The 11909-nt window shown below is 43.3% G+C and overlaps 1 protein-coding gene across 1 annotated transcript in view; it reads left to right on the top strand.

The window, feature by feature from the left end:
* Positions 1 to 588: 588 nt before the first annotated feature.
* The window catches only part of C2CD6 (C2 calcium dependent domain containing 6), a 35200-nt gene continuing 23879 nt past the window's right edge, over positions 589 to 11909 (top strand). The window contains exons 1-8 of the mRNA XM_081899576.1: positions 589 to 807; positions 2507 to 2593; positions 4256 to 4307; positions 5349 to 5488; positions 6314 to 6436; positions 8115 to 8159; positions 9414 to 9482; positions 11170 to 11261. Of these exons, the coding sequence (XP_081755702.1) occupies positions 805 to 807; positions 2507 to 2593; positions 4256 to 4307; positions 5349 to 5488; positions 6314 to 6436; positions 8115 to 8159; positions 9414 to 9482; positions 11170 to 11261 (611 nt within the window). The 5' untranslated portion in view covers positions 589 to 804. The remainder of the gene's footprint in view (positions 808 to 2506; positions 2594 to 4255; positions 4308 to 5348; positions 5489 to 6313; positions 6437 to 8114; positions 8160 to 9413; positions 9483 to 11169; positions 11262 to 11909) is intronic.

Below are 11909 nucleotides of genomic sequence, written 5' to 3' on the forward strand. Positions count from 1 at the left end.
TGTTTGTCTTTCCTATGTGTGCATGTATAGTTCTATTTCATGTTTAATTGCCTTTTGTATGTGTGCACTGTTGTATGTATAGTTCTAATTCGATTCATGTTTAGTTGGTTTCTAAATCACTGTCGTCGTCCCCCTCCCAAAAAATGTTTTGGCTATTTGTATTTTACCTGTAAGCCGCCGTGTTTGGGGAAAAGGGCGGGGTACAAATAAAGTGATAATAATAAGAACAACGCCCCGCTTGCGGGCTTCCCAGTGGTACCCAGCTGGCCGCCGTGCTGCTCTCAGAAGCTAATCCTAACCTGTTACTGTGCCATTAATTTCCCATTTTTTATGAGGCGTTACTGGTGGTGGTGTGGGGTCTCCTGCGCCCCCTTTATGTGAGGCGGCCGCCGCCGAGCAGCCAAATTGTGACGCCGCCTGAGGGGGGGAAAGCGGCGACGGAGAAGGCGACGGAGAAGGCGGCAGCAAAGCCGGGGCTGCCGGCGGGCGCGTCCTCCCCAACCGGAGGGAGATGAGAAAGAACCAAGGCCGCCACCGGCCATCGTAGCCGCCGCCATGCGGAGCCTCTTCGGCCGCAAGGCAGCCGACGACACCCCGCCGCCGCCGCCCAGCTCCGCCCCCCGCGCGAGCGTCACCTCCACCGGCGGCGCCGAAGCCTCGCCCTCCGCCGGCGTCGCGCCCCGCTCCTCCTTGTCGACGCTCCTCCGCCTGCGAGGCCTCGGCCCCGGCCAGAGCGATAGCGTCGGCGCCGAAGGAGCCCCCTCGGCCGAAAAGTTCAAGGGCGAAAGGGCCCGCTCCCTCCTCATGGTACTACTACTCAGGGAAGAAGTGCCCCTGAGCGTGTGCAGAGCGCAGTGTCCTCAAAGAAGTCAGGGCGCCATTTCAGGCCAGAGAGGATGGGGGCAGATTTCCCTCGTCGCCCTCTTCCTCCTCCTCAGAGACATTTTGCCACCTGAGGCAGAGCCCAAAATGGCGCCCGCCCTCCTACCTGGGAAGGAGGCCTGAGGGGAGATGTGCTTCAGAAATCCTGGGAGTGGGGGGATAAAGATTTGCACTTGCTGGTCCTGCCTTGTGAGGTGGGCGCCTCGCCTCCGCGTTTTCAAAGGGAAGAGAAACATGGCTTCATACCTGCTTTTGAGGATGCTGGGTTTGGCCCCTGGCCAGCATCCTGCCCATCCTTTCATGGCTCTGCTGATGCGAGTCTCAACGTTTCTGCCTTACGGTCTTCTCCGGGCTTCCCGAAATGCAGATGCAACTTTATTTCGAAATGTACCACTCTCAAAAAGAAAATGGACGCATGCTCGCCGTTCCTACAGAAAAGAGCCCCTTTCTCTACATCAAATCGCAGGCATAGAGACCATAGACCAGAGCGCTCACGTCTTCCAATACTTGCATTCGCTGGTTTTGGGGAAGGGGGTGCAAGGGAGAGAAACTTGGCACCCCTCGACTCCACAAGCTCGGGTGATGCTATAAGAAAGGGGCTCTTTACGTATGTAGGCTTTGTATGTGCAACTGGCGCATGGAAGAGCCTACACCCGTCTGTGTGTAGAGGTCGATTCGCACCCATGTGCTGAGGTTACGGGGTGGGCCAGTGTGCAGGTACCTGCTCCCTTCTCAAATCCAAGCAACATAATTTTGAAGGTGTGGATCGGGCTCTTGAGAAGCAGAACTTCCATAGTCCAGCATTCCACCCTTTCTGCATCTTGGCTATGCCTGTGCTAGAATGCTGGCTTCTATTATGACGTAAATTCATTTTGTCTGTCTGGTGCAAAAGTGCCCACTTTTTAGACATTTCTTCTAAACAGTGTGCCATGGTACATGCCAAATCCCAGATTTTTGGGTGGCTTGGAAGTACCTTGATTATCATCAAATCCCCCAAGCAAATGTCCTCCCTTCAATTTTTTTCCTTTGATGGAGCCCAGCCCCTGATTTGGGTGCTGTTTGTGCCTAATTTCAGCTTCCTAGCTAGTACTAGAATAACAACCATGTTGGGATAAATGTCACTCCTCTTCCCAATTAAATCTATATTTGTACATTGGAATTTACACTCTGTTCAGAAGATGGAGGCCTTGCCTATAGACCTGTGATCTTGAGTGTGTAGCCCCAGAACTATGAGGTCCAGATTGTGAGCCCTAATATTTACTTTGCTTTAAGAACTACTCTCAAAGCCCCTATTGCATACATTCTAAGTCAAAAGGTGTGAGAAGTTAGTTGAGCAATGGAAAGATTCCACTCCCAACCCATTTTAGTTCTTTTATGTCAGTTCATCCACATACCCCTTCTGGATGTCCTGCCGGCCCACCTGCTAGATTAACGTGACTCAAATTTTAGGATTCAGTGTCTTTGGCCATACTGCAGGCGTTCAATTTAGTATGTGGCAAAATGAATTACCGGTACATGCCATGTAGATCAAATGTTCAAATTATGTGCAAAGCTAAGTTGCTTCAGGTTGCAATATCTACTATTTCTAGTTAATTGCAGAACCTAATTTTCCATTTTTATATAGATGTTAATGAGAAATCAGAAGGCATCTGAAGAATCAACGGTTAATCAGCACCTTGATGTACATAATTTAATTCCTTGTGGTGATGTGGTACGTAGATTAAGTATGTTCACATTATTATTTTTCCATAGAATTTTCCTTTTTACAGGAGATACTTTACCTGTTAGTTACTATGAGACTGCAAATAAGTTTTGATGACTAAGCTAGGGAATGAGATTTTCTTTGAGAAGTTGCCTTACTTTCTCCTTTCATTAGACTGTTAATACCTTCTTACAAATACTAATAGCCTGGTCTCAGATACATTGGGTTAGCATACAGTATATGCCTGTGATGCAGTTATAAAGGCACTGGTGTAACTTTGTAGTGCTTCATTGTGATTCTCATAGTGTTAACCTAGCATAGAGCTTCAAGTCTTGGGCTGGAAATTGTATGAACAAGTAAGCAACATGGGTAACACAAGCAATTACATTTTTCTTCTGCTTCTTGGAACCTAAAAAGAACTTAGCCACATTTGGTGTTGTTTTAAAAAGTAAAACTGATGTACACCACCACCTCATGCTACAACTGACATTAGAAAAAAGCTTCCATTGGTGCTCATGAAAAATCACCTCCATTTCGTGGCTGCATTTGTTCTTATGAAAAAAAATGTGTGTGTGTGTGTGTGTATGCAACTCCCCCATTTACATATGTTCGGTATGTGTGCGACTGTGCACACAGGCATATATTTGTGACCGAAAAACTTCACAAAAAGGGGCAGAACAGGGTGTTTGTGGGTTTTTTCCTGTGGTGTTTCAAATATATGGTACGTGATTTCACTGATGTATGCGGTGTCTCGACGCAGGTGGCGCTGTGGGTTAAAGCCTCAGCGCCTAGGACTTGCCGATCGAAAGGTCGGCAGTTCGAATCCCTGCGGTGGGGTGCGCTCCCGCTGCTCGGTCCCAGCGCCTGCCAACCTAGCAGTTCGAAAGCACCTCCGGGTGCAAGTAGATAAATAGGGACCGCTTACTGGCGGGAAGGTAAACGGCGTTTCCGTGTGCGGCTCTGGCTCGCCAGAGCAGCGATGTCACGCTGGCCACGTGACCCGGAAGTGTCTCCGGACAGCGCTGGCCCCTGGCCTCTTAAGTGAGATGGGCGCACAACCCCAGAGTCTGTCAAGACTGGCCCGTACGGGCAGGGGTACCTTTACCTTTACCTTTATGCGGTGTCTCAGAATGTAAATTGGGGGGTGCCTGAAAAGAAGGCAAGAGTATTGAGATGTGGCACAGACTAGTATCTCAAATTAAGAAGGACATGATGGTTGAGTAAAACTACCTAATGTGAAGGACCATCTTTTTCTCTGTTAAGGGTGGAAGTACGTACAGATATCAAGAAACTTGTAGATGCACCAAATTTCAATATGAATTGCAGTTCTAAATGAGGTCTGACGTACCTGAAAATTCCATAAATCCCAAGGCTGAAATCTTATGCTTACTAAGTCCTGCTGAACACAGTGGTACATACTTCCAAGTAAATATGCAGAGGAGCATGCTTCTATCTTGTCATCATGTTGGAACATAAATCAGTGAGCTTATCTTATTACATACACCCAATGCACAGAACACTGAAGCATTTGGTTTCAGGAAAAAACCCGTAGATAATTCCAGGAATTTGCCCTATACCTTAAAGCTTGTGTGTAACTGCAATGTGCTTTTTATAAGTTGTGGTTTTAATAAAGTTAATTTAGTCATAATATAACATTTCATATTCTAATAGAATGGCTTGTTGGCAGTTAGTGTGAAGCAGTGCAAAGATTTCACCCCCAAATGTATCCTTTTTCTGTTCTATTAACCCTGCAGTGGGAAGCATCTGGTAAGCCTATTTAGATCTTTGATGATCTCTGGTGAGCTAGGGACAAAGGTGAAAACTGTATCCTAGTTCTGCTGGATCTCTCAGCAGCATTTAATACCATCGACCACGACATCCTTCTGGACTGTCTACAGGAGCTGGGGGCACTGTTATACAGTGGTTCCGCTCCTTCCTCCTGGAGTGTTCAGACCCCTGGGCTCTCACTTGTGGGGTGTCTCAGGGTTCCTTCTTCTCCCCCAAGCTTTTTAACATCTACATGCAGCCGCTGGGAGAGATCATCCTGGGGTTTGGACTGGGTGTTCATCAGTATCCAGATGATACCCAGCTCTACCTCTCTTTTAAATCGGAACCAGTGAAGGTCCTGTGTGAGTATCTGTAGGCAGTTGAAGAATGGATGGCGGCTAACAGATTGAGGTTGAATCCTGACAAGACAGAAGTACTGTTTTGGGGGGACGGGGCAGGTGGGTATGGAGGACTCCCTAGTCCTGAATGGGGTAATCCTGAATGAAGGACCAGGTGTGCAGCCTGGGAGTCATTTTGGACTCACAGCTGTCCATGGAGGTGCAGGTCAATTCTGTGTCCAGGGCTACTGTCTACCAGCTCCATCTGGTATGCCAGATCGGCGGGGTATTGATGATGAGGATGATGATGATAATAATAATTATAATAATTATAATAGTAGTAATAATAATAATAATAATAATATAACTAGGGAAATGATGCATAGGAAATCGCTCCCACAGCACCACTGCTGCAGTTAAATTTGGAGCCCCCCACAGATACAAACACTGGGAAATCTGAACATGGATCTCTATATGTTACCTGCTTTAACCTTTATTCCCATTGCTGTCAATGAGACTTGTAGATACAAGCTGCTAACTAGATGTTGTAACTTGCTGCTCATAATTTTCTTTAGCACTATTACTCAATGCACATCTTCCTTTTATGGTCACTTGCCCACCAGAAAGATTTATGCTTCCTTAACATGAGATTCTTTCAGTTGATGTTAAACATGACACCTACTTACTGATTCGCATTAGCATTGATAAAATCATGAAATGCACAAATCCCCAAGTCTTCCGACCAAGCAAGAAGCAAATTCCGATTACTTTCGGAGACGTGAGATATTTTTCTCTGAAGGTATGTTTCTGCTTTTCTTGTACTTCCATCTTCTTAAAGCTACCTGTCTGAAGATCTTAGTAGCTATTATTGATAGAACTGCTGTAATGTCAGAGAGGTCATAAGTGTGGGGAAGTGGCAGAGGACAGGATTCTTGTGCTTTTATTCATGCCTGGCCCAAGACATTTTGGCAACTGAGGCAAACCACAAAATGACGCCTCCCCACCCACCAGGGAAGAAGCGGGGAGTGGAGGTTTACAACAGGAATGGGCGGGGTAAAGATCTACATTGGGAACAAGGGGGGAGTGAAGATCTGCTCTGGGGACAAGTGGGGAGTGCAGTGGCAGCAACAGCGGGTCATGCATTCCTTGTAGGCCAGATCTGCTGCCCTGCAGATCCTGCTACCAGAGGTGGCTGTTTCACTCTGTCTCACAGATGGCCCAGCCCATGCTTTATTAGTTGTGCAGAAAAGGGAGTTCCAGGAGGTGTGCCTTGCATAAGAAACGCCACCTTCTGAAGTACCTTCTGCACAGCTATTAAAGGTGTAGCGGTCCTGTGCTCTTCTCTTGGCCACTCCATAGGGGAAGCTTGGAAGCTTAAGTAGATAATCTTGTTTGTTTTATTTCACAACATAAATAGGATAGGACTGAAAAGATGGGCATGCAAATTTTTCGACTTGACTGTCTAGGTCAGCCAGAATTTGTGGACTCCTCTTTTTATTCTGGAGGTGGTTCCTGTGATACCTGTACTACGAAGGCTGTTGCAAATAGGTTACATTTCCTGTAGCTTCTTTTAGGAGTAAATTGTACTCAAGTTAATAGGTTTACCCCATGTTTTGTTTTTCAGGTTCCAAAGCAGAAAGGTGATCCTAGGAATAGGATTACTTTAGAGCTGGTGGGCTTTGATGGTCCAAAAGACTTTCCAAGGCTCTATGGGAATGCAAACATGCATCTTTATGAAGTCATTCGAGTGAGTATAACAAAAAGAGATTCTCTTATATGTGGATTATACAGGTTATGCTTCGAAAAAGAGGACCATAAATACGTATGAAATATTAATTCCTGTTGTAAAAATACTAATCTCTGCTAGGTGTTTTACATAATCAGAATTGATAAGTTATGTAACACTTTCCCTTAAATTCAAATGCATAAAGGTTCCTTCTTGCTAAGTCTTTCAGTCACTTGGTCACAGTGCAAGATTACTACACTTCTCCATTCCCCATTTGCTGCCAGAGTTTAGGTTCTAAAATTCTAGCTGGGACATCCAAGTCTTTAAGGCAGAATTCAGCTAATTATTCTTGTCAGCAGAAGCCCATGCAAGGACGTCTGCTTGCACAACAGTGCACTCCCCAAAGAAGATTGGCTGGATAGGTGGGTCTGGAGAACCTCTGGAACAGTGCACAGGGTGAGGAGAGCAGGCATTGTTCAGTCTGGCAAGCCAAAATGCTTACAATGATGGAACCATCAGAAGAGTGTGACTTTTGGAGACTTAATATTGCCTCCAAATTGAGGAGTGGTACACCTCTGAATAAGGCATGCTTGGTACAAGTAATAGGTGAAGGCTTAACACTAGAAGACCACTTTTGAAAACAGAAGGCTAATTTTGGTCTGATCCAGCTAGGCTCTTCTTTATACACTTAACAAACAGATAGCTCACTCATGGTTGTGCATATGCACCAGTTTGTGGAAACCAACCATTTATGTGTCTTGTCGATTAGTCGTGTCCAACTCTTTGTGACCCCCTGGACCAGAGCACACCAGGCATTCCTGTCTTCCACTGCCTCCCACAGTTTGGTCAAACACATGTTGGTAGCTTCGAGAACACTGTTCAACCATTATGTGTATCTGAGTTACAAATATGGATTCATAATCAGAATATCTAGAATTACACCTGGCAATTGCACTCTTTTCTAAACCTGTGGCCTTTCATTTGGAAAGATTTGTTTCCCGAAGGCCTTTAGGGAGGTATTCTTATATGCAACAGCCGCAGCTCGGACTTTGGTGGCAAAGGGGTGGAAGGAACAAGAAGCCACGACAATCACGGACTGGCATTACAAGTTACAAGAATTTGCTGAAATGGCACAATTAACAAATACCCTGAGAGGCAATTCAAATCAAAAAATTATGGAAAAGTGGGATAGATATAAAACATATGTTCAAAAATACAGTAAATGTTTGCTGTCTATGCTAGCATTTGATTGACGTTGGAGTGAGACTGAGTTGAGAAAAAAGACTAAGAGCACATAATGATATAGGAATGTATTAGATAAAATGTAAAGAAATATACAATAATAAGAGTACATTCATTTGTAAAAAAGGAATATACAACGGGATAGACAGGAAGGCTAGTGTGTTGGTATGTATATGATTTGGGGGGGGGGAATCTTTTGTTTTTTCTCTTGGTTCTTTTTTTTGTTTCATTTTCTTTCTAGGTATATAAAATTTGTATATAATTTTTGTATACATGTTGGAAATTATAGTAAGTCCTGTAATGTAATATGACAACGTTTACCAATGTAGTATAAGTATGTTAACAAATAAATAAAATGCAAATTTAAAAAAAAATATGGAAAGATTTGTTTCATGGTCTTTATGTAGTGAACAGTAGAGAAGCTCTCAAATTGTTTGTATTCTTCTCTCCCATTCAGAAACAGTCCTTCATTGAAACATGTGCTTTTAGAATCAGAAATATGGTAAGACATTTTTGTTAATTGCATATTGCACGATGGTTGTAAAAAAAACCACACAACCTATCTTAAGTGCCTCGTCTAATTTGAACTGCAGCTTTGTAATTGAGGGAAAGCTTCAAATCATTGTACTGAGGATATGTGAGAGGGAAAGAGAGAGACTATTGATTAGAGCTGCTGTCTATAAATCTGGATAATTGAAAGCGAAGCCGCAAGGTTTCTGCTGGTTGTGTTTCAAACCACTCTGGATTACTTGCTGCCAGTCAGTGTAATAGACAATACTGAGCTAGATGGATCAATGGTCTGACTCAGTATCAGTCATCTTCCTATGTTCTTGTGACCTAGTAAATTTCAGACCCAAGGGAACAAACTCTTCTGTAGCCCTTTTTTCTCTGTAAACATGAAACCGACTTGATTAGAAGCTTTGTGTTTATAAGCAGAGGAGGTTATTGGTAATGAATTCTTGTGCTTATCTTGCTTTTATTGGTGTGTGCATAATTGTAAACAGCAGCACAGGAACTCCCGGAGACAGCAAGAAAATGAAGAATACTATTATAGTCACAGCCTTGTTTTTTACTGCGTATGTATTTTAAAAGGAGTAATGTCACAATCTGTTGTTCAATATTTTTAAACCATGTTGTTGAACACTTACATTTTGGAGGTTAGCTTTCTGTGGGCTGTGCGCAGTATTTCACCTTTCAGAAACTCCCATCGATCTTGGACTCCCTTCTCTTTGAGTATTTCTGACTCTGAGATCTCACCCAGTAGTTCCTTAAGCTTTTTGAAATCAGCCTTTGTAAAGTTCAGAGTGCATATCCAACTACTCTCAGCCTTCCCTTGTCTGTGTATAATGAAATCCAAGAAGATATGATCATTTCATCCCAAAGTTCCCAGCACTTCCACTTCACTGATCAGTTCCTCCCTGTTGGTGGGGACCAAGTCCAGGATAAGATGATCCCCTTGTTGTTTATTCCACCTTACCTTCCTTGGGTGCTTATGCAAAAGTTTCCAAACCAACATTAATGCAGCTTCTTTATTTGGGTCCTGGCTATAAGGATGCGGAACTGAGCTTGTTATTACTATTTCTGCAAAGTTTTCCTTTTTGTTTAATTGCTGTTTCAGGGAAGGACTTACCATGGATTTTTTAAAAAACTCAATAATTCTGTTCTTCTTATACCTGTGATCGTTTGCCATAAAATAACTTTAAATTGAATTTGCAATGAGAATTGTTATGCTAAGAAGGGATTTTTATACCCACAGGTGTTCTGCACAGCAGAAGTGGAATATATGTTCTGCTATGGATGTCTTGGATATGGATATTCACATCAGGTCTTGTCTCTCTTTGCTGATTTTAATTTGAATCACAAGGCTGAAAGGGACCAGAATATCATGAAGCCTAGCACCCCTCCCATGTACTGTAAATTACTTTCCAGCCCACAGGTCAACTCACAGAATATTATTTGTAGTGTTTTATAGGCAGAGAGTGAGCAAACAAGATTTGCCATGCTAAAGATTGCCATTCCTTAAACAGTTCCAGATGGTTCAGTAGGGAAGATTCCTCCTCAGTCTCATATTAATGAGTGAATTCAGGAAGCACCATCAGGTCTATGCTATCCAACATTCTGCCTCTTAAAAATGTTTTCTAACCTAAACTGCCTGTGGCGATCACACAGGGCCCCCGGACGTTTGACGGTCTATTGACCCTGTGCCACCACTGTGATTGCTTTCTTCGCTGCCACCAACCCGTTTCTCCTCACGGGTAATCACATAGTCCAGACAGTTGTTAACATTAACAAATAATCAAGTCTATTTATAGGCATGAACAAGCTTATGGTTTCAGTTAATTTTCCTTGGCAGTTTCTTAATCTTAGTTCCTTAACTGTCCTATGCGTTCCTAACAACTTCAAACTGATTATTCCAACTATCTTTCTGACTCCATCTAACAATTCGTCTCACCCTTTCACCACACGACTGGACCAACCCACAGACTTAACCTCCCTCTTCCTTCTTCAACTCCCAACTCTCAACTGACTTTCACACAACTCCCCCTCTATCCCTAACTCTTCCTATCAGTTTCCACTGGCCAATCACATCACACTCATTTTAACCCTTTTCTTATGACCCACCTAGGAGGCAAACGCCACACTGCCCAAGTTGTTTGTTTGCTTATTTTAAACAAACTTCTGATTGTGTATTACAAAATGAGGCAAGGAGACTTAGCAGTGCAGTATAATTTTACTGTGCAGAACAGAGATGAAAATGAGACCTGTTTTTCAACAATAAAAGGTCCTATCAAGGTGGGACTAATTCATTCCCAACTAGTCACAAACTGGAAAAGCAAAATGAATAGTGTACACAGACACTTAAAGGGGTGTGTGATTTCTTTCTCTAATGAGCTAATCATGCCCAGACTGGATGGATGAATGATGGCATTTGGGGTACAGCCGATGTATATTTATTGAGAAGTCAGTGGTCCTCATGCATGCATGTCTTTTGCAGCATCTATACGACGCCATTGACATCAAAATGACAGTCCATTTAATCTGGGTTGACCCTTTCTGGAGGAAATACGATAAGGTTTTTAGTTTAATCCACCCAGTTTGCCATTTACCCTGTTGCAATATCTCAGTGACATGTTTCCCATTTAAGCCCCTATCTGGACGCCACTCTTGCTTTTTGAGACAGAACTTTCAGCTCCTTTCAAGCCTCTGTTGAAGTCTACGTCTACTCTTCCCCGCTTGCCATTATTTCTGTCTCCCATAGAGATAGCCAGATAATAACCCATGAAAAGGGTCTACAATTCCATAACAGCTCCCTGTGAGTAGGAACAGAATTGCAAGAATACTTCGGACAATGAGTAGCTATAGAAACTTTGCCTGTCTCCCATGCATAATCAGGGGGTAGAGAGACTATTAGAGGTCATGGAACATAATCTTAAGTACCACTTTATGCTATGTTTTATTAGCTATCTCAGCATTCATCCTTATTGATTGCCATAAATGGCTTTGTTTTGCAGCTAAAACTGCCAGGTGCGGATCCTGCAAAGGCTGTGGCATATTCCATGTTTCTGCGCGTTCCCCCTCCTGAAGACAGAAGAGACAAAATAAGGCAACAATTCTTGACATCTAACTAGATTTGTTTCAATATGTAATGGACTCTGTTTTATAATGCTATGCATACAGTCAGTCATATGTTTTAGAATCGGACCCACATGGTGATATCTAATGTTAGCCGTACTCAGAGTAGACCCATTGATTTAAGACCACTGATTTCATTGTGCCTACTTTGAACATTACTTAGCTGGATATCACCCATAGGGTTTTAGATGTATGCAGATATGAGGGTCTGTTTACATCTTACGGTGGAAATGAGTTCCCATTTCAAATTATGGGATGTATCCAGCTAAGTCATACATTGAAATCAGTGGATCTACTTTGAGAATGACTTGGTCAGATACAGCACAATAAATATTCTGTCTCACACACTCTCCTTTCATTAGGTATATGTGAGAACTTGGGAGGGTGCAGTTCTTGGGCGAAACCCTAGCAGCACTAGGCAACCCCAAAGTCTGTGTGAAACAAGGGTTTACCTGAATGTTGCCACGGAAAATTTCTGATGTATTCTAGCTTTGTCTATCATAAAATCTTAACTCTAGAACACTTACCTTACATCTGAAAACTACCAGATTACTACACCAAACCAGGATAATCTGCTCCACAGGTGGGGCAAGGCTGCTGGTGTATTTTGCCCACAGAG

This window comes from Podarcis melisellensis (genome assembly GCF_964234715.1).
Source record: "Podarcis melisellensis genome assembly, chromosome: 1".
In the NCBI taxonomy this organism is placed as follows: Eukaryota; Metazoa; Chordata; class Lepidosauria; order Squamata; family Lacertidae; genus Podarcis; species Podarcis melisellensis.